The sequence below is a fragment of the Radiomyces spectabilis genome (genome assembly GCF_025331425.1).
Source record: "Radiomyces spectabilis strain NRRL 2753 chromosome Unknown BYT42scaffold_9, whole genome shotgun sequence".
NCBI classification, from domain to species: Eukaryota; Fungi; Mucoromycota; class Mucoromycetes; order Mucorales; family Radiomycetaceae; genus Radiomyces; species Radiomyces spectabilis.
The window spans coordinates 102,935-125,613 of record NW_026251934.1 but is presented as its reverse complement, the minus strand read 5'-3'; the positions used below and the strand labels follow the sequence as shown (position 1 = coordinate 125,613).

The window sequence follows — 22,679 nt, the reverse complement described above, 5'->3', positions numbered from 1 at the left end:
GTGCACAGTCTACTATTTTAAACTCATTGGGATAGTTGCCAGTTTGTTAGGAAGGACGGGCCGCCATTTTCGCTTCGAGAGTCTGAACCGTCCATATAAGGCTTTTTGATGCTTATATCACTGTGAACGCGCATAACAGGATAAAGTTCGCAATTGAAGAAAAAAGAAATCTCTTTTCTTGTGAAACAGCCTGAGTAGTTTAAATTAATCCTCTTGCTCTTAACCGAAGGATGGATACCCTATCGACTACCGGAGCTTTTCCGCCACACCTTGCTTAACAATCTCTGCTGAACAAGATTTTCGCTTGTGAAGCCAAATAAAATTGCTATTGGTGCCTTTGAATAAATTTTCACATGCTGAATTACTGTATTATTTGCTGAATGGCAAATACGATCGTGTTCCGTGGACAAATTAAGCTAGGTTTGAGATTGCAGCAATATTTTTTCCAAAGAAGCTATGATGATGGGGATGAAACACTTTGATGCTGCCTGCATTACCACCTGCATCGAAACACAGACATTGTAGGGAGCGATTTTCCTTGTTATAGTAGAACGATTTCGTCAACATGCGATCCGATCTTCTCAAAAGAAAACTCGGAAACATGTCTGATCCATATCAAATTGTTTACGATTTAATGATGGCATCAGTATTCGCTCACTGTGCAATGCTTGGCACTGAGATACAAAAACAATCCAGCTCGCAGGATTTTATCAACATTCTGTCCGGAAGTCCGGCGCAGGCTTACGGAGTCACATTAGGCTCGTTGCCCGGACTGCGAGAGGCCTAAAATTCCCCAAGTACACATAACCCAATTTGGGTAATCGTTCATGGCCAGTCGCCTTTTATCATGTCCTTCTCATTTAGCAGAGACCGTACCGCCGAAATCAGGGTATGCATTGGCATAATGATGTAATATTCTTTGATCTATTAACATTGGCGCGTAGGATTCTTACGACGAAGGCCGGAGAAGCAGGTGCTTATCATACCTCTCGATAGCATAGTTCTTTTTTTTTCCTTTTTCTTCTTCAGTCCTCTTGCTTGAGTATGAGACAACAGGCCAAGATATTGAACATTCTATTTATCATAGTGATGACTTTGGCCCAGCACGTCAGCCGGCTGGTTATCGCAGTCCGCCCATGAGTCCTCAGCGTGCTCCGCAATCATACAATCAGTCTTACGATTCGCCAAGACATGCTTCACCAGCCCCGCCACCGCCTCAACATCAAGGTCGTGAATACCGCGGCAATGCTAACAGACATGAATCCTATGAAATGAACGCTATGACACCATCTAATGATGTCGACTCAATGCAGGGATTTTTTGATGAGGTTTGGAACAAGTATCACGAAATCCACGCGACTGTTGTTTTGCTAAGCAACCTATTTTTCCCTAGATTGAATATTTGAAGAGAGAAATCACAACCATCAACCAAAATGTCGATGATATCGAAAACCTGCACACTTCGGCCCTTGTAAGCTACAATGAACATCAGTGGAATCAGATGGCTACCGATTTAGAAAACCTTAAATCGGAAACCCAACGACGTAATCAAGATATAAAAAACCGTATCAAAGGTAAGGTTGTGCGGACAATCACAGCGGAGATTTTTGCGACGACGGAGATAAACAGAGATCGACGCTGAATGATCCCCCCAAATGTAGGTCTTGATACCGCCAATCTTCGACTGCCCAATGATTCCAATGGACAAATGCGCAGAACTCAGGTACGTATCATTCCATGTTTCCTGAGACCTTCATTATTAACATTTTTTCATCACTTAGGTGGATGCCGTGAGAAAACGATTCATGGAAACGATTCAGCGATACCAGGATATCGAACGCTCGTATCGTCAAAAGTATCGCCAACGTGTGGAGCGTCAAATTCGCATCGGTTTGTGCAACCTTCATACACTATAAATCAATATGAATATTCATTAAACTCTCTTTTTTCTCTTCCAGTCAAGCCTGAAGCGACGGAGCAAGAAATCGATCAATGGATTGATTCGGATGATTCGCCCCAGATATTTGCACAATCGGTAGCTAACATGGAGGGAGTCTGATCCACGTTTATTTGCTGACAGGGATCTATAGTTAATGCAAACGAGTCGCAGAGGTCAAGCTCGTGCGGTTTTATCGGAAGTTCAGACTCGCCATGATGATATCAAGAAGATTGAAAAGACGATTGTGGAACTGCATCAATTATTCATGGATATGCAGATGCTCGTCGAACAACAAGGAGAAGTCATTACTCAGATTGATCAACATGCAGAGCAAACTCAACAGGATCTGGAAAAAGGCAATACATTCATTACGAAAGCTATCAAGAGCGCAAAAGCGACTCGAGCAGTAAGTCTCTTGCATACGTTCTTCTAGTGACCTGTTGCCTTTAACAGAATTTTGTATTAGAAAAAATGGTGCTGTTTCTTTATCGTCATCATCCTATGTGTCGTCATTGCGATCCTTGTTTGGTGGTTCGGTTTTAACCACAAGGTACGTATGAATGCGCCATTCTGTTCTGTATACAGGTATTAATTTCGTGTTTCTTGACTTGTATAGGGTGTGGGCGACAATCCATAAAAGAATGCTATCTATTTCCGCTATAACATCTAATTATCCTACTACTATTTTCTGATTTTTAATTCATTGCTGCTGTTTGACTGACCCGGTCATCCTTTTGCGTCAATGTCTACGATCTTATATTCGAATGAGGATTATCAAAGATAACTCTTACTGAAGCATTACCTTGAAATAAATGACAAACCAAAAGGTCAAAAAGAATAAGCTCGAACAGACGTAAACAACGTTCTCTTGATAGTCAGTAATACTGCCAAGTTCGTAACCGATAATCCATTATGTAAACGTCCAAATAAGGGAGTGATTCTTGTCAATATTTTGAGTCGCTTTTGGTTGATCTTTTTTTAATATCTTTTATAGCATATGCAAACAACTATAAAAGCTCTAGGCAACAAGAATGTGACAGCCGCCGATTACAACGTCTGTGACCTGCCAAATTCCCCCCTGTAAAGCCCATGTTGCACAAAATGCAACAATGATATAGTAGTCCAAGCGTCCATGCGACCATTTGGAGAAGCAGCAACGATAGTGTAACGCTTCTGAAGGTTGATTTTAGCTTTAACTTGCCACTCATCTTTACGCTTCATGGAGGCCCTGACAAGTTACGTTTGTATTCACGTTGCGCAGGGATAGAAGTCTTTTGACATCCTCTGTCATTACATCAAAAGGGCATCGTTCAAAAATAAAAATAAAAATAAAAATAGGCTATATATCAATAATCACGCAGAGGGCCTCGATGAGGCAAGACTAAAGTTTCCAAGACGAGAGCCGTTTTCTGTTACTAGCATGGCTTCACCATAGCGTTACTCATGTGGTACGTACATGTGGCATAATAAGCTTCTTACAGCGTATTTGCATGTTTGCCAGCATCCTCATTTTCAACAAGAGTGTTTAGCTGAGAGAGATCTTCATCGAGCTGTTTCATTGTATTAACTGTTCTCGGAATAACGCTGTAGAGATAATGCTTGCTCGCATTGTACCCGCGACAGTGATAAGGCGGGATCTGATTGGTTAACAGGAAACCGTTCTGGGATTCGACCGGTCACGCTGCAATGGAGGTATTTCTCTGCTTCTCGTGGCAGATCTAAAGTTTATGCGATCATGGACACAGGCACCTTTGTAAAATACGAAAAATGTTCAGAAACAGCGAAAAACCATGCCGAGTCTGTTAACTTATACGTGTCGATTGATGATCATGTCACGGTCGATCCTCTACTTTTACCGGGTACACTCGATTACACTGATTTGATTCAACGTCGCATGAATGGCATGACCGTACGTAATGAGGGAGTTTCAGTCAATATCAAACTCATTAATGAATAATGATATTAGGTGACGTGTAAAGATCAATTCAACTGGATTATAAATGGGAGACGTGTTAATATAGTCGTGGAAGCCATCAATGGCGTGCAAGCAGTAACGCAATTCGTAATCAACCGTTCAAGTCAGATCACTGTGCAATATCATACTCATTTCTCGAAAGAGGGCGCGTTGGAAGAAAAAGACGAGCTCGTGGATACATTAACTGAAGCGATCAGTAAGTTGCGATATCTTGTCTGGGAAAACTTTGGTTTCATTTACATTACGTAGAAAGCGCGTTTGAAAATTTGGAAGCTTTTGCAGCTTTACGAATGCCGGTTGCAAAATCCATTCTTCTTCACGGCGTTGCTGGCGCAGGGAAGAAGACGCTGATTAGGTACAGTAAATGGATGATGGTCATATGCTCTCACTCTGCGGTATCTGATTTACTTTGTAAAGAAAAGCACAGAATCGGTTGCAATGTCCGCTCCTTCGTACATCCTTGTATGATTTGCTGGCATTGGAAGAAGAATTCGATAATCCGCATTTTTCGAAATACAACCCATTACGTATCAGTGTCAACAAGGCTATAGCGTGTAAACCTTCGATTTTGTTTATCGAAGAACTCGGTAGCTTAGCCAATGGTAATTTATCATCCAAAGGTTTCATAAAGCTTTACTGATGAAGTGAACGATCGGTATTAGGGGGAGAACGGACGACAAAAGCTCTACGGATCCTGGAAGATGAAATTGGCCGTATCAAAGACGATGTGGCTGTGAGTGATTGCGCAAACATTGACCATTGTGCTACGTTATCGTATTCAACCTTGGTTATTAGGTCTGCATCATCGGTTTAAGCAGGGAAAAGCGTTCGCTGCCGGAAAAACTTAAAGGCACTGATGTGTTCCGGCAACACATCACAATACCCTTTCCGACATTGTAAGGATATTGGATGAAGCTTTCAAAGTTAAGATGCATATTATAACATTGTCACTTTTATCGTGTAGGCAACAGAGAGCATCTATGTTAAAGCAACTACTGCATAAAATAAGAAGCGACACCAAACAAAATAAGCTGCATGCGTTAGATGATCTGATCTCCGATGTCAGCTTGGTAAGTATTGTTCAACAGATATCTGGAACCAAATGGTAGCATTGGAGCTAACATTATATAAACACGCAAGCGTACATCTGGTTATGTGGCGGGAGATCTACAGATGCTGTGTCGAAATGCGATATTTAAATCCATGCGACGTCAGAACGGGTCAAGCGCGGACCTGGAGCAGAAACTCGCATCCATGTCTTTGTCGGAACCTGAGCACAGCATGTAGGATTGAGAATCTTGTGCAGAAACGTGCTTTGGCTGAATATGTATACATAGAGAAATCGAATGGTCCGATTTTGAGTACGCTTTATCCATCTATCGTCCGACACAGCAAGCGGAAGTGGAAAGCACGCTTCCGAAGCGAAACTGGAGCGAGATAGGAGGGTAATGACTAGTGACTGAATGATTGAAGGATGTTTCTCACAGTGGTGGATCTAGTTACACAGAGATAAAGGATCGTATGAAGCAAGCTACTCTGTGGCCGTTACTTAAACCCGAAGTATTCATAAGGCTAGGTGTCAAACCTCCGTCCGGATTGCTACTTTACGGCCCCTCCGGTACGTGTGATGCAGATTGATCTGCCGATTAAAGATGCTTATTTTTATGGAATGGCTAGGATGCGGTAAAACAGCTCTGGTGCAAGCATTGGCTTCCGAGTCAATGATGAATGTCATATCTATCAAGGGGTAACTGTGCACTTTGACGTGGAACCATAGCGCAATTTCCTAACCATTATGCATTACTTAGCCCTGAAGTATTCTCAAAATACTTGGGTGAAACCGAAAGAAAAATTCGCCAGTTGTTTGGTACCGCTAAACGCATCGCTCCTTGTATTGTCTTCATGGACGAAATGGACGCCATTGGTTCACGACGAGGTAAAGAGATTTCATACATGTTTGTCAATCTAGTTCACTAACCTTGGGTACTAGGATGGGATACCGGTGACAGCGGAGGCGGGGTCAACGAGCGTGTGCTCAGTACATTGTTAAACGAGATGGACGGCGTTGAAGGACGGCAAGGGGTCGTGGTCATTGGATGCACCAATCGTCCAGATCATATTGACGATGCGGTCTTGAGACCAGGTAAGTCTCTGAAGCAACAACAGATTGCTATGATCATGTATTAAAACCTATTTTCTGCCAAGGTCGACTGGATCAATTGCTTTACGTTGGGCTTCCGTCACTGGAGGATCGTCGCGATATTATAAACGCTTTAACAAAGACGGTCATCGTGTCCCATGACGTTGACAAGGAATATCTAGCACAAAATACCGAGTATTGCACCGGCGCCGATCTCGAGAATCTATTTAGAGAAGCAGGAACGATTGCACTGCGTGAAAATATCCATATCGAAGCTATTCACAACAAGCATCTTCTAGCCGCCTTGGATCCCATCGCGGAACGAGCAAAGCATGAAGTACTGGAAGAAGGAATCCTAGATATATGCACCAAGTTTCAAAATGATCACAGCTTACAATAAGGTGTACCATAGAACAAGTCAAGACACCTCACGATACCACAAAAGAAATCAACGCCTATGTATATAATACTTAATGTCTTGTGTGTTTTATATGCACAATGTGAACCTGATGTTTCTTGAAGACCCCACCAGTATACACATGATATTACATAGTAATCACTAAATGCAATAACAGGAGGAAAAAAATGAGCGGATGGATGGCTATGTAAAATAGGGATATTTTTTTATGATCTGGCAGGCGTTGCCGGAGTTCGTTGCGAATTTTCTGGCTCTTCTTGTAACGGTGAGAGAATATTGATCATATTGGGATTGATGGCAATGCTCTTGGTGCAATCGTTTGTTTTGTAGATACCGACCAGTCGATCTGCAAGTTCAAACATGTTATTGCGCAAACTGATAATAACGAATTGAGCGTTTTTCGTCCGTTCAGCGATATAGTTGGCGACGATGGATACATTGCGGAAATCCAACGCAGCATCGATTTCATCCATAACATACAAAGGAGTGGGCTTGAAATGATGAAGCGCGAACACCAGCGCAAGAGAACTCAGTGTCTATCATCAGGTGCTAAGTATCATCATGGCAAACATTCTATTGAATGACACCCCACGATGGGTTGTCTGTTACTAACCTTTTCGCCACCAGAAAGATTCGAAATGTTTTTCCAGCTCTTTTTCGGTGGCATCACACTGAACACGATGCCTTCCGAAAATGGATCCAGACTGTCCACCAATTCCAGCTCGGCGTTGCCACCAAGAGTAATCATCTACATAATTAATTTAGCTTTGTATGCACCTATGATTGGTATTCATCCGAGTTACTTACTTGATACATCTCCTTCAATTTTTGAGAGATAATATTGAAGCCTTGCATAAATTCGCCAAGACGTTTCTTTCGAAGGGTCTCTACTTCGTTCTTGACGTCGTCGCGCCTCTTTGTTATTTCATTCAGGTCTGCCAAGCGATCTTTATACTCCTCATTGCGGCGTCGGTATTCTTCAAGAACTGATAGATTTGGCTGCGCATTCTGCACGAAGGCTAAAGAGACATTGTGTGAATACTGTGGTAGGTGATAACTATGTGATCAAAGTCTGCTTTACCTTCTATTTCAGCAATTTCACCCTTAATCGCTTGCTTTGAACTTTGAAGTTCTTTGATAGTATCAATATCGAAATCTTGCAACTGTAATTCTTCGTCGGATTCGTCCCTGGAGAAAATGTCAATCCAAGACAGTATTCATGTGCCACTCTGCTTTCATTTTCATACCTGACTCTTTGTAATGACAGTTTTGATCGCTGTTCACGCCAATGGTATACCTTTTTCTGATTATCGACAAGGCTACGTTGATAATCGTCCAATTTGCTTTGAATGTCAACCTGAAAGAAAAAGGCAACACTCAGCCGAATAGAACCCTCATACTACCTAATTTTCGAACGTACCTTGCTTTGCCGTAATGCGTTAATGGCGTTTGTCTTCTCATCAAGCTCTTTACGTAAACTGTCTACTTTCACTTTCGCTTCTTTCATCAGCTACAAGGTAAAAGTTATGGTTACACTCGCATACAGGAACAGCATACAATCCACGCGTATACACTACCGTTTGATGCTTCTCAACTTCTTTCATTACTTCGCTTGCCTCCTTTGCCTTGCGTTTGCTTTCTTGCTCCAATTCTTTGAGATCTGTTTCCAATTTCTCAAATTCTCTTTCTGCTTTTTTGATGGTGGATTCCAATTTCGTGACGTCTTTCTCTGCTTTTGCCTTGGCAACCATACTCTTGGTGATCTTGTTGTTCAGACCATTGATACGCTTTCGGACATCGTCGACGACAATCTTCTGTAACCGTAAATCCATTCCACCAGCGTCCATAATATCTTCATGCAATGATTTGATAGTTTCATCTATTTCAACTGTCTTCGCTTTGTATTCTTCCATCTCTTCCTGGAGTCTCGCAATTTCTTGTTCAATGGCCATCTGACGTTCAACATCCGCAGCACTTGGTTCGGATTGGGCCCTTTAGGGAACGAATGATCTGTCAGTATGGCATAGCAGCTATATCGTATGACCGATGGTTACCTGATCTCTTCTACGCGTTTTTCCTCTTCGGTGATCTGCTTTTCCAAGCTACGCATGTCCATCTGAAGTTTCTCTAGTGCTGTCTTTTTCTTGGGCAGTGCTTCCTTTTTCGCGCGCAATCCATACTCCATGCCTCGGCGTTGATTCAAAAAGTCACGAAGATCCTCTTCTAGTTGGGTACGCTCACTTTCCAGTCTGGCCACCGTTTCTGGTGTGACTTCATCATCCTTGAAGCGAGAACTCATGGCGCCACGAAGTTGCTTATTTCCGCCACCTGTCATGGCACCTGATTTCTCAATGAGGTTGCCATCGAGTGTCACGACACGCCAACGCTTTGCACCGTAAGCGATCCGATTCGCTTGCTGAAGATCTTTTGCGATAAGGGTATCTTTAAGCACGCTGTAAAAGGCTTGCGAGAACCGCTCATCCTTTGGCTTGATGAGATCGAACAGACGAGGCACGTTTTCAGGTGTTTTGATGGGCCGTGTATCCTGCTTATGAAGTTGATCCAAAATAGTGAACACAGCTCGACCGAGGTTATTTTTTCGAAGGTATTCGATACAGGCTTGGCCAGCTTCTACTGTATCGGTGACAATGTTGTCCAGAGCTGGACAGGCAGTCGAAATGGCGACATCGTATTTATCGTCAATCACACCAAGATTGCCCAGTCGGTCCTATTAAAATCGGATATCAGCCCTGGCAATTTTTTGCACATCGGTTGGCAATAAACCATACATGGATCCCTTTGATGCGACCAGAATCACGCATTCGCAATAAACTTGACAAAACTTTGCCTCGGTTTTGCGATTGTTGCATGGAAGCCTTTGCATCATCTGCTTTCTGACGTGCACTGCTAAGCTGATCACGACAGTGCTTTTCTTTCTCTTCCAAAATCTACAATCCTTCGATTAGTTTTTGCGCTCATTCATTTTATACACGCCACAAATACCTTGACTTGGTCTTCAAGTTCTGCTATTTCTTTCTCCAGATTCTCGATTTCCACAGGCAAATCGTTGCTTTCTTTGAGCTTCGATATCATTTCGACATTAATAATTTGAATACGGGTGAAAATCCTCATGAGCTAGTTACCTTTTGTTCGCGAGCTTTTTTGACATTTTGCAAAGCTTTTTCTGCATTTTCGAGCGCTTTAACTCCGGATGAGATGCGTTCTGCTAAAATTTCGGCTTCGGATCGACGAACATCGATATCTTTTTTCTTCTTGTTGATCTTCTCCGTCCAAGGAGCCAGCTTTTTCTGATGTTCTTCTATCTCAGCAAGGTACCCGTCTGTTTTGCCTTTGAGTTCCCTGTTGATTTCATCCAGCGTCTTTTCTTCACTCTTTAGTTGCTTTTCCAGTTTGGTCAGATCTGCTTGTCGCAGTTGCAATGCATCGGCGTTCGTTTTAATGGCTTCTCGTGCCGCAGTGCGCGCTTCGCGATCCTATTTATTCCGTTCCGGTCAACCGCTTCAAATGTATGCATGTCATCAACTTACTGCCTCCATGGTCGCTTTGGCCTTCTCTTGTTTGTTGGACAAATAGTCTTTACGTTCCCGCAATTGCACGTCTTCTCTTTCATACTTTGCGTGCTGTTTTTGAATTTCGCTCATCTGTGCTTCCAATCCCTAATGACCTTTTATTTAGAGCCTGCACAAGTCAGTGTTTCAGTAATGATAGACGTACGTTGTATTCTCGCACTGTGGTTTGGTACGTCTCCTCCAGTTCTTTAATCTCGTTTTCGGCCTCAGATTGCTTTTGCTCTTCCTCTTGTAGTTTTTCTTGGAGCTCCTCCTACAGTGTTTTGGTGAGTCTCGGGCTTTTTCATCGTTACAAGCTATATACATACCAATGCTTCGTTGGCGATGTCGATGTTAGTATTGGCTTCATATAAATAAATTTGATATAGTTCGTTCTTGCGTTTCGCTAATTCGTTTTCGTTATCGAGATAACTCTCGGCTTCCGCTTTTTTCTCCTAATTCAGTGTTAGAAATACCGTGACAGAGAATTGAGAAGTGCCTCTCAGCAATCTATAATCCTACCTCCAAGTTGTCCTTTTCTTTAGCGACATATTTCACGCGGTTGAATTTTTCGAGGCGTTCTTCATTAAGTGTTTCTAATTGCGCGCTTGTCTTTTCAATGGGTTCTTTGTACTTGGAGGTACCGATGATGTCTTCCAGATATTCCAGTAATCCATCGTCGTTATCATCTTTTGCTTTCGCTTTCATCAATGCAATGGATTCAACTTCGCCCTACAAAAAAGTAAGTATGCTGTTCCGTGATATCAAAGGAGGTTTTCCATTACCTGCAGAATTAGGAATCGTTTATGATCCAAATCGATGCCTCGAGCTCTCAATAATGCGGTGACCTCGGTATACGAACTCGTTTTATCGTTGATGAAATATTTACTGGCATTGTTGCGATAAGCTTGTCGTGAAATCGCAAGGCGAGAGTTTGGTACTACATCGAATTTACTAGAGTCATCCTGTGAATCGAAAATAAGGCCATCAGCAATTCGACATCGCAGGACCAGGTTTCTTTTCAACCTACTCTGTCAATGATCTCTTGAAAATGAATCTCGACCGCACATGAATCAAGATTGGGATACTTTGCCGAGTTGTGTATGAGTTCCGACAGTTTTCCTTGTCGCATTTTGTTGGCTCGATAACCAAACACAAATAGCAGTGCATCGATCACGTTCGATTTCCCTGATCCGTTGGGACCAACAACTATAACATTCAACGTTTAAGTACAATGACACGGTTCCATGATTTTCATCCAACATACTCGCACTAAAAGACTAGAAAGAGTGCCAAGGATAAGTGTGGGAGCAAAAGATGATCTGCGGTTGCTTCTAATACTCACTTTATGAAAAGGACCGATGACTTGTCGTCCAGCGTACGATTTGAAATTCTTGAGTACCATCTTCGTAATAACAAGCCGTGATTTCTTTTCTTCATCGATTGTTTTCTCTGTCGCATTGGCTGCATTATCCGGTGAAGGCTGGATGGAAGGAGTTGACGTTTGCTCGTCGTGATTGATCTGCGTTCCTACTGATTCCTCTCTGATTGAAGGAGAACCGTTCCTTTCGTTCTGTGTATCAATAGACTGTTCAGTGCTAGCGGTTGCTTGGTCAGCAGAATCGGGTGCTGGTGTATTCTGGATATGACGCTTCTTCCTTGGTGGCCTGGGCATGATATGTTGCAATAAAGGAACGCGGAATCGCGAAATTCACGACACGGCGCGACAATTTTTTTTCCTGCTCACCAAGCCGAACGTCACCGGAATTTCCTTATATGTAACATGTTGCCAATAATCCATCCTAAATAGGGGATTTTTTTATGCCAAATTATGGCTGCAAAATTGACTTTCCCACTCTTCTTCTTCTTGTATACTTCGCCATGACCGACATCGTCACTGCTACTCCGAAAACTTTTGCCAACAACTTTTGGGTACGTGTTTCCCATCCAGTTTCATATTAAACAAGCATATTTAAATCAGGATACAGGGCAAAGATGACCTCGGATACGATGTCTTGACCCAAAAAATGAATAACGCCAAAAAAACATTCGAAGAACTCAAAGCGTTCTACAATGTTCGGTAAGATGATACGTTTATGGACTTTTCAATGGACTTCTCGATGATTGAGCCCTGATTCTACTCTAGAGCTTCGCTTCACGAAGAATACGGCAAGAAGCTATTGAAACATCTCAAATCAGGGCTTGGGAAAGAGGAAACAGGGTAAATTTTCTTTATCATTTAAAAACGTCATGTAAGCTTGCAATATGAACCAACACTTGGTAGGACATTGAAAGTTCTACTTGCTTCGGCTCATAAAGAACTGGAAATTACGGCTCAGGCCAATCTCGAATTGGGACAGAAAATACGCACCATTCTTGAATTATCGTTGGATAACTTCATCCTCGAACAAAAGGATCGTAGAAAATTGGTAATAACGCAGTCATATCGTTTGATGATCCCCTATGACGAGCGGAGAATTTTACCATTGATTCGCCTTAGGTTCAAACCAATGTTGATAAAGCCCATCGAAACAAGCAACTGCATACGAGCCACGTCGCAAGGGTAAATGCATAAACTTTAGATCGCATCATATCGTCCAAGGTGTTCACATTTTTTCGAATGATTGTATTGAAATTTCTCTAGGCAAAGGAAAAGTACGAAAGCGAATGTGCGAAAAAAATTACTTTAGAAGGACAGCTGGCAAGTGCCAGTTTGCGGGAAGCCGAACGACTCCGCCAAAAGATTGATCGATGCACGCATGAAATAGCAACGCTCGGTGAGTTGGTATCAGACTATCGACGAACGACAACTAATACAAAGGAATCAACAGAACTAGAATATAAAAATGCATGTCTCAAGCTGGCTGATGCCACTGCGATCTGGAAGGCGGAATGGAAAATTGCGTGCGATGTAGGTTGAACAACATGATTACACGATAGGCGAGATTAATAATGCTATTGCAAATATTCACAGCGATACCAGGAAATGGAAGAGAAACGGGTGGAATTTCTTCATCACAGTCTGAGCCTCTATGTAAATATACTGTCCACAGCTCTTGGAAAGGATCAGGAGGTGAGCTACATGGATACTTGATGCCATTCACTGTCAGTTTCTTATTTTTTCTTAGTCTTATGATCGATTTTGGAAATCACTGGACCAATGCGACGCACGAAAAGATATTGACATCTTCATCGAAACAAAAGGCACAGGACCAATGATACCAGGTGATATCATTGCCATGCTTTGCTCGTGAATATCAGCTCATTTTTCTGGTTCTTACTTAATAGAGGCCCCAGAGTATGTTCACTATATGGATGATCCCGCCAAAACATTACCGAAATATAGTATAGCGCAATTTCCCGATATGGATACCTTGCAAAACTGTGAACCTGTTGATACCCCGCATCCACCGCCGCCGTCGAAAGAACCGGCAGCCGTAATCAACAACGTGGTAAGAAGCCGGTCTTCCACACGAAAAAGTAAACCAAACGAAGCTTCACCACCTAGCACAAAGGTCAAACGAGTCCCTACCGTCACTCATTCCGTAAAGCGCATTCCCACTGTCACATCAAAGGAATCATCACCAAGGAGAAAATCCGTGGAACGCACATCGTTGGTCAGCCATGCGCCGGATGGATACATCAAAGAGGCACCGAAAGCTTATCCTTGTGACAGCCCCTCCGATGACGAGCTAGATGAGCCTATCGATCCCAGAGCCAAAGTCGTGTTTGCTATCGGCAATAATATGTTCGACGTTGATCATCAAAAGGGTAGCAAACTACAAGCGGCGAATACAACACGGAAACCCAACGGCCTGGATGAGGCTTTCAATATCTCTATCAAAGACCTACTTGAAGAATTGGGTGTGTATAACTCCAGCAATGACCCACAGCCTACAGTCTCTCGAAGAAAATCAAAATCCGACACACAGATGGGCCGTCCTAGCAAAATAGCCGATCGTCGCGCCAGTCTCATCCAGGGCGATAGTGTATCGCGACAACCATCAGCGAAAGCAGTGACCAACGATATTCAAGGATCCGCGGTGCCGTTTGCTCCCCCCATAACAGCGGCAGATTTGCAGACGCAAGGGCATCATATCATTGGTTGGGGTAAGTTCCAGGCATATAGATACGCTGTATTTTCATATTTTTTTAATTTTGGATTTTTCAAAAATGCAGCTCGTGCATTGTATGATTATCGAGCGGAACAGGCGCACGACCTCAGCTATACAAGAGGTACATGGTTTGCCATCACAAGGACAAATCCAAATGGATGGTGGTGGGCCTATCCGTGGGATGAAATGACAGGCGATTTATCAGGAACGAGTGGCTATGTAGCAAGTAACTTGTTGGAGTTGGTGGCATAACGCCGAATCATAAACCTTGGGATGATCTATCAAGCGCCTCACAAACTGTAAAGACATGCATGTAGAAACAACCATTAACATACAAAGATAAAGATACCATTATGACCCGTTGGTTCTGTTGAATGAATAATTGGCTTCTTGTTCGCTTGGGGGTGGGGGAATAGTTTGGTGCTGCATGATTTGAGAAAGGGAAGATTTGGGCATATTTTCGTCCGAGGAGCGGAGATTAAAATATAATTCGGTTCCGGCAGAGATGGGAGAGAAAGCGCTGGGTGTCAGGAGGACTGGGGCGGATTTATGGCAAGGCAAAAGGCATATGAGGATCTCCCTCTCTTTCCTTCAAGGCACGTCAGATGGCTAGAGTAAGTAACCGTATTTTACCGGCGTTAGATATTTCTGGGGATAGAACGAAAAATGGACGATGGGATGCGTTTGGATGGGAGGTTAAGGAGCAGACCAGAAATTCAGCAATCATCCATCGACGAAACGATGCATCCATTAATCGACAAGATCCATCCAATGGTCGATGACTCTATCTTACGATTTTACGACATCAGTAATTTATTTTGAAACGGATTTGTGGATATCATTCGTCCGAGATGACCGCAGCTAAACATTTTAGATGGACAATGGGATGGAGAGAGAGAGGAGCAATTGGGGAGCATTGGAAATTACGCAAACTACAATGGAAGAATTTCGAACTCATTGCCATGGTCTCCATTAGTTCCACGAATATCAGGTGGTTGGTCGCAAGCTCCCTTCCGCTCAGGAGGCTGCCCCCAAGCTCTACCGCATGAGAATTTTCGCTCCCAATGTCGTTGTTGCCAAGTCTCGCTTCTGGTACTTCTTGAAGAAGCTTCGCAAGGTCAAGAAGGCCGCTGGTGAGATCGTTTCCGTCAACGAAATCTCCGAGAAGCGTCCCGAACAGATCAAGAACTTCGGTATCTGGCTCCGTTACGATTCTCGCTCTGGCACCCACAACATGTACAAGGAATACCGTGAGATGTCCCGTGTCGAAGCCGTCGAAACCTGCTGTAAGTTTTGTTGTGATGGTGGTGAGATTTTGTAGATTGAGCAGAGTATTAATGAGACATTTTTACCTTTTTACAACAGACCAGGATATGGCTGCTCGTCACCGTGCTCGCTTCAGCTCCATTCAGATCATCCGCGTTGCCGAGATCGCTTCTGCCGATATCCGTCGCCAGTACATCAAGCAGCTCTTGACTCCCAAGCTTTCCTTCCCCTTGCCCCACCGTATCCAGCGTGCTGAAAAGGGTCACCGTTCCCTTTTCGTGGCCAAGCGTCCCAGCACTTTCTACTAAGCAATTTATGTTTTGTTGTGGAGTCATTTTTCGTGTGAGTGGAAGCACTTGACAAATAAAACCTATAGGATTCTTCCTTAATTTTTGCGTCTTGTCGCAAAGCTATTTGACGGACAAAGCAGACTCGAGACAAATGTGGATTCGACATTGTCGACTACTTATGAGACACCGTAGTGAACAATGGTATGATCTTGCCATTAACAGCAGTCGTCTTAGCTACTGCTTGCCTTTCGCGTGCGATAATGACAGCAGTTGCATGAAGCACTCATGCGAACTGACCCGGAGAGGAGTCAAGACCAAAAAATCCAGGGAGCAACTAATGGTCAGAACCATAGATTTCAAAAGAATCACATACGATTTGCCATCCCGCGATAAAGTAAATCTTTATTACTTATTATCCTATCATGGATGGTTCTACTGTGCCATTTTTATGCCTGCGAAGGAATCAACCGAGAGCAGGCGACTTGCGAATGGTTCCTTCAGAGTAGTTGCATGGTGATTCGCAGTTTTGTTATTTGGTTTCTACGGTGAATAATATTCGATGGCATGCCTAGTTTACACATTGCTGTGCTTGCGTGGATTGTCCGAATACGTTTAATAGGACGTCAGAGAATGCTGGAAAACGACATATCTCTGTTTGACAGCGCATCATTGACCACTTTATTGTGAAAGTGATGAGCGATGATATCATCGATTTTCTGACAGCGACATATGCGTACGTATTCTATGATGTCCTGTTTGCCGCACTCCTGCTTATATAGCATGATTTGAAAATAAAAATTCACGCCACTTCCTTCCTCGTGTCAATTGGAAGCTTGCAATCGAGTTAGGTAGGCAAACCATGTCATGTAATGTCTATCTATAATTTTTGGAAAAGCTTAAAAACGTCATTGGAATAAGACGCGGAGAATAAAATTAATCAGAATCGAGCCAAGCACGTCCATCCAGGAACACCAAGCCAGTGTCATTGTTTGCTGCTATCGCACAACCCATTTGATCAGAAGACGTATTTTTGTATGTTATATAGCTTTCTGCCATAGATTACAGGCGAGAACGGGTAATATGGATCCACGTACTTTCGCGATATTATGGAGGCTGAAGCTATTCCAGATGAGAACGGCGACTTCTTTAAAATTCGATGATCGTCCTGAACGTCATTGTCTCCAAAAAAGGTAAAAATTGGTGCACAGTCGTGCTCTTTTTTTTTTTCCATAAGCAAATAACAATCAGCTCTCTCTTCTCTATCTTTTTTATTTTTTTCGGATCAACCTTTCTTTACTCTCACATTATGTTTGTCTGCTCACGATTACTGCGTCAGCGTCTGCTGTGGTACAATGTGTACCGGCCCAACTATAAATATGCAAGCAGCATCAGGCTCCTATCCACTGAAAAGGGAACACGGACAAAGCCAAACGAGACGCCAAAAAGTCTGTGGGCGTCCATATTACCTAGTAGCAACACGACCGAGGATACCAATGAGCATAAAACCCAAAATACCAAGCAGGACGAAGAGGACATTTTTCTAAGCAAACTATTCTCGAGATCTTGGTCAATTCGTAAACTCGAGTTCCCTGATCTGCCTTCGGTGGAAACGATCAACAGCACCATGGCGCGATTATACCCTTCTTTGACTTCCCAGTTTAAGAACATATCTGAAAACTATGCGAAAATTTGGGAATTTCTCACCATGGAAGACTTTCGAAAGATCTTTGACGAGATTGAGCAAGAGAATCGTAATCCCGATATCCATGCCGAAGTGGCCAAGGATGCCACTGTCAGGTAATTGCACACAATGGGGCGTTGTCGATCGTTCGTTTCTTACAAATCCATAGAGAGTCTGCCGATCTCTCACAAGAGGAGCAACAATTCATTCGTGCAAGAAAGAAACAACAGCGCGAAAATTTCGCAAAGTTTATTGGTGTCGATGTCAATGAAGTTTGTGAAGAAGATATCCCCGTCGTCGCTTTAGCATCAAGGTGAGTGAACAGTACCCGGAAATTGGGCTTCGACAATAATTCAGGCTCAGCTAATCCTTTTCCGCTCTCCAGTGGCGGAGGATATCGTGCCATGGTAGGCTGTGCTGGATATCTGAAAGCCATGAAGGAGACAGGTCTTCTCGATTGTCTGATGTACATGTCAGGTAAATAAGCGATCTTTATTTATCACAAAATATCCAATGGTTTCTAAAACCAAAATTCCTAATTTTGGCGGATGATATACTGCTATGACAGGCGTTTCAGGATCATGCTGGACAATGATTCTCTATTACAACGCTCTCACCAAAGCAAATACGGACGCTTTATCCCATCACATAAAATGTCACACCAATGCGCATTTTGCAAATATCTCCAATTTAATCAAAGTGATAAATGCATCGCCGCATAACAGCAAGCTGGTCTTACAAGGCGCTATCCATCGTTATCTTCAACAAAACGGCAATATCAATTTCGTAGACTTGTTTGGACTTTTAATGGGAAGTACGCTTCTAACAAGATTGGAAGCAGCCAAATCATTGGAGAATTCCCAACTTGCCAAGGACAAGGGCGCTAACAAAGCCGGTCTGATCTATATCAAGGACACTGATGCACAAGGCGAAGACAAGGATTCCCAGGTATTACCATTGCTACTGGATAAAAACGAGATGAAATTATCCAGTCAACAACGTTTCCTTGCCGACGGTTCCCAGCCCATGCCTATCTACTGCGTGGTCCGACACGACGTAGGCGATCGTCGGAAACTTGAAGACGAAAGAAATCAACAGATGGAGGGCGAATCAAAAGAGATCGAAGAATCGCAGAAAAAGTCAACGAACCAAGACGAAAACGATAATGATGCTGACGACTACAGTCCGTATCAATGGTTTGAATTTACGCCGTATGACATGGGAAGCGAAGAGATCAATGGTAAGTTTAGTTTTTCCCGGTGGATTTCAGGGACCTAAAAACTTCGCAAAACCAGCATGGATTCCTATCTGGGCCTTTGGACGGAAATTTGAGAACGGAAAAAATTTGGAACGACAACCAGAGCAGTTATTGGACATTCTTATGGGGTAAGGCGTCTCTATTAATGTTTTTAATACATGCTGGACATGTGCTTATCAGAAATCCAAAACAGGATGTTTGGCTCCGCTTTTGCAGCCAGTTTGGTCCATTTCTATGAAGAAGTTCGAGGATTTTTACCAAGCAAGCCGCTTCAGAAACTCGACGAAACGTTTATACGTTACAAGAAGACCATGGCATCTTATCATCCTATCTCACCTGCTTGCTTTCCCAATCCTTTTTATAAGATCTCTGAAGATGTTCCCGGAGAAGAGAACCTGAAACGTCCCAAATCACTATTGGAGTCAAAGCAGTTATGCCTCATGGACGCTGGTATGGACAACAATATTCCTTTCTACCCCTTATTACGTGAAGGGCGAGATGTGGACGTTATCCTCGCTATCGATCTCAGTGCCGATATACAGACAGCACCCCATTTTGACCGTGCTGAAGGTTATGCGAAAAGGCGTGGAATTGAAGGTTGGCCGGTGGGTGCTGGATGGCCCAAAGAGAACATATCAGACGCGATCCAAGAGGAGCGTCCTGCAGATGACCGATCGGCAAGGATTACTTCCAAAGATGGCAAGAAACCCTCTTACGCACTAGGATCCTGCACTGTTTTCGCATCCAATTCCGAAGTAACCATTAACCCAGCCGCCAGAGATTCCAACACCAAGCAGCCTGACCGTATCAATCCTATCACAGTACTCTATTTCCCGTTTATTGTCAATGAAGGTTTTGATCCTGATTTCGATCCTCAAACAGCCGAGTTCTGCAGTACGTGGAACTTTGTATATACTCCAGAGCAAATAGCCAAGGTGACGGGACTGGCGCAGGCAAACTTGAATGATAACATTGATACGGTACGCCAAGTGCTAAAAAGTACATGGGAGCGAAAACGTAACAAGCGATATATTACAGAAAATCAAAATAAAGCAAATACAAATTAACTATTATAAGCTTTGAATATGTTCCATCTGGTGCAGTTGTTCTACTTGTTCTGGTGTGCCGTCATTTTCGATATTACGCACCATGCTGGGATAGAGATCCCATTGCGCTTTATCTTGAGGGTTTGTTTGTATCGGTCTTGGTTGCGCTACACCTTCCATGTGCACATATTCGTGGGAACCAGGATGATGACATTTGTCTGCCGAGATATCTCTGCTATTTCGTTTTAATCGGTAGGCCTGAGGGTGGACATCAGCATCATCGTCGTCAACGACGTTGGTAGGGCTTAACGTGGTTTGGGTATTGTTCAAAAGTTGATCATTAACTACTTGATCTGACATAATATTTGTTTGTGTTGTAAACAAGTGGATAAAAAAAAAGGAGTGGTGGGTTTGTTGGAAGGCAGCTATTGCGCTTTTATTTATTGCTGCAATTGAAACAGGAAGAAGCAAATCCAGCAAATGGAAAACGGACATTCAAAAAAAAGTGGTTTCACTTCGTACTGGGGTAACGAGCATTACTCAGTGCTCGATATCCTCCCAGTTGCGACCCTTGACCTTTGCAAGCTGTTCTTCAGAGAGAACGTCGCCACTAGTGAAATATCCTGATGCGATCTTGGCATCAATCTCCACTCTGCAGTAGAGAGAACCAGGCATGGCGAAAAAAAAAAAAAGGCAGGTGCGTTAAGGACAAGTAGCTTGAAACCAGCCATTCAACTGTGAGAATCAACTCACCTCGAATCATCAGGAATCATCTCCTCGGGAATAGGAACTCGCTCCAAAATGGGAATACCAGAGTTGACAATGGCATCATATTTCTGTGAAGAAAAATTAATACCGTGACAGAGCATAGAAAAATCATCAGAGAAAATTTTACCATGTTGGACATCGACTAATCGTAGGAAAGCCACGAGAGCAACCCATCGAAAAAAAATATTAGAACTCCGAATCGTTCCACCCTGTTTCTCTCGCTTACCATCATACGATCGATTTTCTGTATGCCTAACCAATGTAATACATCCGGCATTAAAGACTGGAAGCGCATATCCTTGACACCTGCAATGCATTCCGTGCGTAGGAAGTACTTGGCGGCCGTATCGCCACCTTGTTGGCGTTTTCGCGCATTGTAAACAAGGTACTTTGTCACTTCGCCCAAAGCACGGCCTTCTTTTCGGACTAGACGAGTTTCGAAACTCCCATTATCAGTTTACAAGCCCAGTGATTGGGAACGAAAAAGAAAAAGGGTCCGAAAGATTGTGATGTGAGAAAAAAAAGGGTAGACTTACAATACACAATCAAACCGACGCCTCCTTGTTGAGCTTGTTTCACACACTCCTCAATGCCGTAAATCAGATAGGGACGACAGGTGCAGATATCGCTTCCTATGAATGCGACATCGATGAATCAAATAAACACGTTATGAAAAAAACAGAGGCATTCACAGTATGACTTACCAAATACATCTGAACCATTACATTCGTCGTGCACACGAACAGTCAATTTCTTTGAAGGATCTGGATTGCCAACGCCGGTGAGTTATGCATGACGGTGCAGTACGTTATGTAGCAAAAGACATACCTGAGAGGTAAGCTGGATTGCCAAAAATATATACACTGATGCCTCCTATAGGCGGTAAAAACACTTTCAGGTCTTGGCGCGTGATCAATTCCGGGTACATGCCTCCGGTGTCTTCACTAAATAAGCGCAAATCAATTCCGTTGAGAATTTAGTACGCTGGAAAATGGGGCCGCTGGCCCTTTTTTTTTTTTTTTCCTGGTCACTTACAACAATGCTCTGCGTAGCAAATCTTCACCAATACCAAATCTTTCGGCAACACCGGGCAAATACCATACCGGCTCGACGGCCGCCTTTGACACTGCCAAGTCACCGCGATTGTTCAACACAATTTTCCCATCCACAGCAAGCGATCCCTGCTTTACGCTCATTTCCATCTCGGCCATGGTCATGTGCGCACGTGTAATAGCAATAGTGGGACGGACGTCAAGCCCTCCTTCATATTCGGCCTTGAAGAGCATGGGTGCCAGGTGACCCCAGGGATCCAAAGAAACAATCTTCTTGGGATCGAACCATGAGGCATGAGGTCCCACCTGGAATGTTGGTTCGGTCATTTCAAAGTTGGGCCGATGATTGTATGGCAGGTCACCAATAGCCAAGGCAAGTGCACGGTAAATACAGTAGGAACCTCCATAAGCGCCTATGGCGTTTCTATTAAAAGCATTAAATAGTTGAAAATGTGAGTTCTTTCGGTCATACAAGTATACGGCAGTGATTATATTCATCAATTTACCGTTTTTTGATACTATCTGGGTGGCGTGAAGCGACAATGGGTCCGCGAGCTTTGGGATCACTGGCAGCCCACTTCAAGGGCACAGGACGGATGCCTTGTTGTCCTGGATAAGCTGCAAATAGGGGTTACAACTCCGATACCATTCATGCGAGTCCGTACAATTCCTGTTCGGGACAGAGGTTGGGTTTTTCGTTTTCCCACACACACAAAAACACTTACTGGTCAAGATGACACGGCCTGGATACAGTGTTTGAGATCCAGATGAGCTTCTTCTTAACCCTTCTTCGGTGTTGGCATTAGACGATAGGCTGGTCGATGAATACGCGCTATCACTTTCAGGACTACTGCTCTTTTCGGGCAATTTCTTGTCTGCGTCAGTGCCCTTGAGCAATATTTTGTCGAGCTGTGGTTCAACAGAAGCATAAATTTAGCCCAGGCAAGGTAGCTCCACGCTTTGGTTCTGGTCACTGTACTTACTTTTTCCGAAATGATCAATTGATCCTTGTGCACAGCTTCAACAGAAGCCATCAAATCTTGGAGTGTTATATCTGCCTCCAGCGTCATCAGTGAGAGATAACAAAGAAAACAAAGTGTAAATGAATAAAAGAGAAAAACAAAACGAAATGAAATGAAACGTAGCAAGGTTTTATTCTCAA

General features: G+C 43.3%; 11 protein-coding genes across 11 annotated transcripts; 6 read left to right on the top strand and 5 right to left on the bottom strand.

Moving 5' to 3' along the window:
* Positions 1 to 829: 829 nt before the first annotated feature.
* BYT42DRAFT_575313 (t-SNARE) lies at positions 830 to 2,777 on the top strand. The gene is made up of 10 exons (XM_051568953.1): positions 830 to 889; positions 945 to 973; positions 1,088 to 1,328; positions 1,394 to 1,574; positions 1,662 to 1,723; positions 1,782 to 1,890; positions 1,959 to 2,035; positions 2,091 to 2,346; positions 2,406 to 2,489; positions 2,556 to 2,777. Exons 1-9 carry the CDS (start codon positions 848 to 850, stop codon positions 2,480 to 2,482), a joined length of 1,074 nt encoding a protein of 357 aa, XP_051421422.1. The 5' UTR covers positions 830 to 847; the 3' UTR covers positions 2,483 to 2,489; positions 2,556 to 2,777.
* A 641-nt stretch (positions 2,778 to 3,418) lies between these two features.
* Positions 3,419 to 4,645, top strand: BYT42DRAFT_393049 (uncharacterized protein). Its single transcript, XM_051563357.1, has 5 exons — positions 3,419 to 3,848; positions 3,906 to 4,110; positions 4,164 to 4,269; positions 4,337 to 4,516; positions 4,577 to 4,645. The coding sequence occupies exons 1-4, from the start codon at positions 3,675 to 3,677 to the stop codon at positions 4,380 to 4,382; spliced, it is 531 nt and encodes a 176-aa protein (XP_051421421.1). The 5' UTR covers positions 3,419 to 3,674; the 3' UTR covers positions 4,383 to 4,516; positions 4,577 to 4,645.
* On the top strand, positions 4,613 to 6,518 carry BYT42DRAFT_393086 (P-loop containing nucleoside triphosphate hydrolase protein). The gene is made up of 9 exons (XM_051563358.1): positions 4,613 to 4,647; positions 4,710 to 4,984; positions 5,055 to 5,197; positions 5,252 to 5,359; positions 5,414 to 5,532; positions 5,592 to 5,661; positions 5,723 to 5,850; positions 5,905 to 6,057; positions 6,120 to 6,518. The coding sequence occupies exons 2-9, from the start codon at positions 4,844 to 4,846 to the stop codon at positions 6,452 to 6,454; spliced, it is 1,197 nt and encodes a 398-aa protein (XP_051421420.1). The 5' UTR covers positions 4,613 to 4,647; positions 4,710 to 4,843; the 3' UTR covers positions 6,455 to 6,518.
* Position 6,519: 1 nt separating this feature from the next.
* Positions 6,520 to 7,714, bottom strand: BYT42DRAFT_393104 (RecF/RecN/SMC N terminal domain-containing protein). The gene is made up of 4 exons (XM_051563360.1): positions 7,554 to 7,714; positions 7,280 to 7,491; positions 7,086 to 7,220; positions 6,520 to 7,008 (listed from the first exon to the last, which is right to left on the bottom strand). The coding sequence occupies exons 2-4, from the start codon at positions 7,325 to 7,327 to the stop codon at positions 6,679 to 6,681; spliced, it is 513 nt and encodes a 170-aa protein (XP_051421419.1). The 5' UTR covers positions 7,328 to 7,491; positions 7,554 to 7,714; the 3' UTR covers positions 6,520 to 6,678.
* Positions 7,715 to 7,873: 159 nt separating this feature from the next.
* Positions 7,874 to 8,464, bottom strand: BYT42DRAFT_393047 (uncharacterized protein). Its single transcript, XM_051563356.1, has one exon. The coding sequence runs from the start codon at positions 8,422 to 8,424 to the stop codon at positions 7,942 to 7,944; it is 483 nt and encodes a 160-aa protein (XP_051421418.1). The 5' UTR covers positions 8,425 to 8,464; the 3' UTR covers positions 7,874 to 7,941.
* Positions 8,465 to 9,352: 888 nt separating this feature from the next.
* Positions 9,353 to 11,757, bottom strand: BYT42DRAFT_393090 (P-loop containing nucleoside triphosphate hydrolase protein). Its single transcript, XM_051563359.1, has 10 exons — positions 11,387 to 11,757; positions 11,309 to 11,321; positions 11,072 to 11,250; positions 10,827 to 11,006; positions 10,564 to 10,773; positions 10,371 to 10,496; positions 10,208 to 10,315; positions 10,021 to 10,149; positions 9,616 to 9,966; positions 9,353 to 9,553 (listed from the first exon to the last, which is right to left on the bottom strand). Exons 1-10 carry the CDS (start codon positions 11,714 to 11,716, stop codon positions 9,452 to 9,454), a joined length of 1,728 nt encoding a protein of 575 aa, XP_051421417.1. The 5' UTR covers positions 11,717 to 11,757; the 3' UTR covers positions 9,353 to 9,451.
* A 137-nt stretch (positions 11,758 to 11,894) lies between these two features.
* Positions 11,895 to 14,550, top strand: BYT42DRAFT_575308 (uncharacterized protein). Its single transcript, XM_051568952.1, has 11 exons — positions 11,895 to 11,973; positions 12,030 to 12,121; positions 12,188 to 12,262; positions 12,326 to 12,470; positions 12,542 to 12,604; positions 12,686 to 12,818; positions 12,873 to 12,952; positions 13,016 to 13,114; positions 13,170 to 13,266; positions 13,330 to 14,151; positions 14,221 to 14,550. The coding sequence occupies exons 1-11, from the start codon at positions 11,923 to 11,925 to the stop codon at positions 14,406 to 14,408; spliced, it is 1,845 nt and encodes a 614-aa protein (XP_051421416.1). The 5' UTR covers positions 11,895 to 11,922; the 3' UTR covers positions 14,409 to 14,550.
* A 211-nt stretch (positions 14,551 to 14,761) lies between these two features.
* On the top strand, positions 14,762 to 15,730 carry BYT42DRAFT_547243 (60S ribosomal protein L18ae; the record flags this gene model as incomplete). Its single annotated transcript, XM_051565934.1, has 3 exons — positions 14,762 to 14,770; positions 15,133 to 15,442; positions 15,522 to 15,730. 3 exons carry the CDS (start codon positions 14,762 to 14,764, stop codon positions 15,728 to 15,730), a joined length of 528 nt encoding a protein of 175 aa, XP_051421415.1.
* A 1,224-nt stretch (positions 15,731 to 16,954) lies between these two features.
* BYT42DRAFT_392892 (acyl transferase/acyl hydrolase/lysophospholipase) lies at positions 16,955 to 19,978 on the top strand. The gene is made up of 6 exons (XM_051563355.1): positions 16,955 to 17,509; positions 17,563 to 17,706; positions 17,779 to 17,870; positions 17,962 to 18,633; positions 18,689 to 18,779; positions 18,845 to 19,978. Exons 1-6 carry the CDS (start codon positions 17,019 to 17,021, stop codon positions 19,716 to 19,718), a joined length of 2,364 nt encoding a protein of 787 aa, XP_051421414.1. The 5' UTR covers positions 16,955 to 17,018; the 3' UTR covers positions 19,719 to 19,978.
* Positions 19,722 to 20,057, bottom strand: BYT42DRAFT_615340 (uncharacterized protein; the record flags this gene model as incomplete). Its single annotated transcript, XM_051571950.1, has 1 exon — positions 19,722 to 20,057. The coding sequence occupies one exon, from the start codon at positions 20,055 to 20,057 to the stop codon at positions 19,722 to 19,724; it is 336 nt and encodes a 111-aa protein (XP_051421413.1).
* BYT42DRAFT_639108 (GTP cyclohydrolase N terminal-domain-containing protein) lies at positions 20,058 to 22,587 on the bottom strand (the record flags this gene model as incomplete). The annotated part of the gene is made up of 11 exons (XM_051572512.1): positions 20,058 to 20,349; positions 20,451 to 20,533; positions 20,593 to 20,607; positions 20,692 to 20,891; positions 21,002 to 21,093; positions 21,166 to 21,229; positions 21,294 to 21,409; positions 21,501 to 21,941; positions 22,024 to 22,135; positions 22,243 to 22,392; positions 22,497 to 22,587. 11 exons carry the CDS (start codon positions 22,585 to 22,587, stop codon positions 20,238 to 20,240), a joined length of 1,476 nt encoding a protein of 491 aa, XP_051421412.1. The 3' UTR covers positions 20,058 to 20,237.
* Between the last annotated feature and the right edge of the window lie 92 nt (positions 22,588 to 22,679).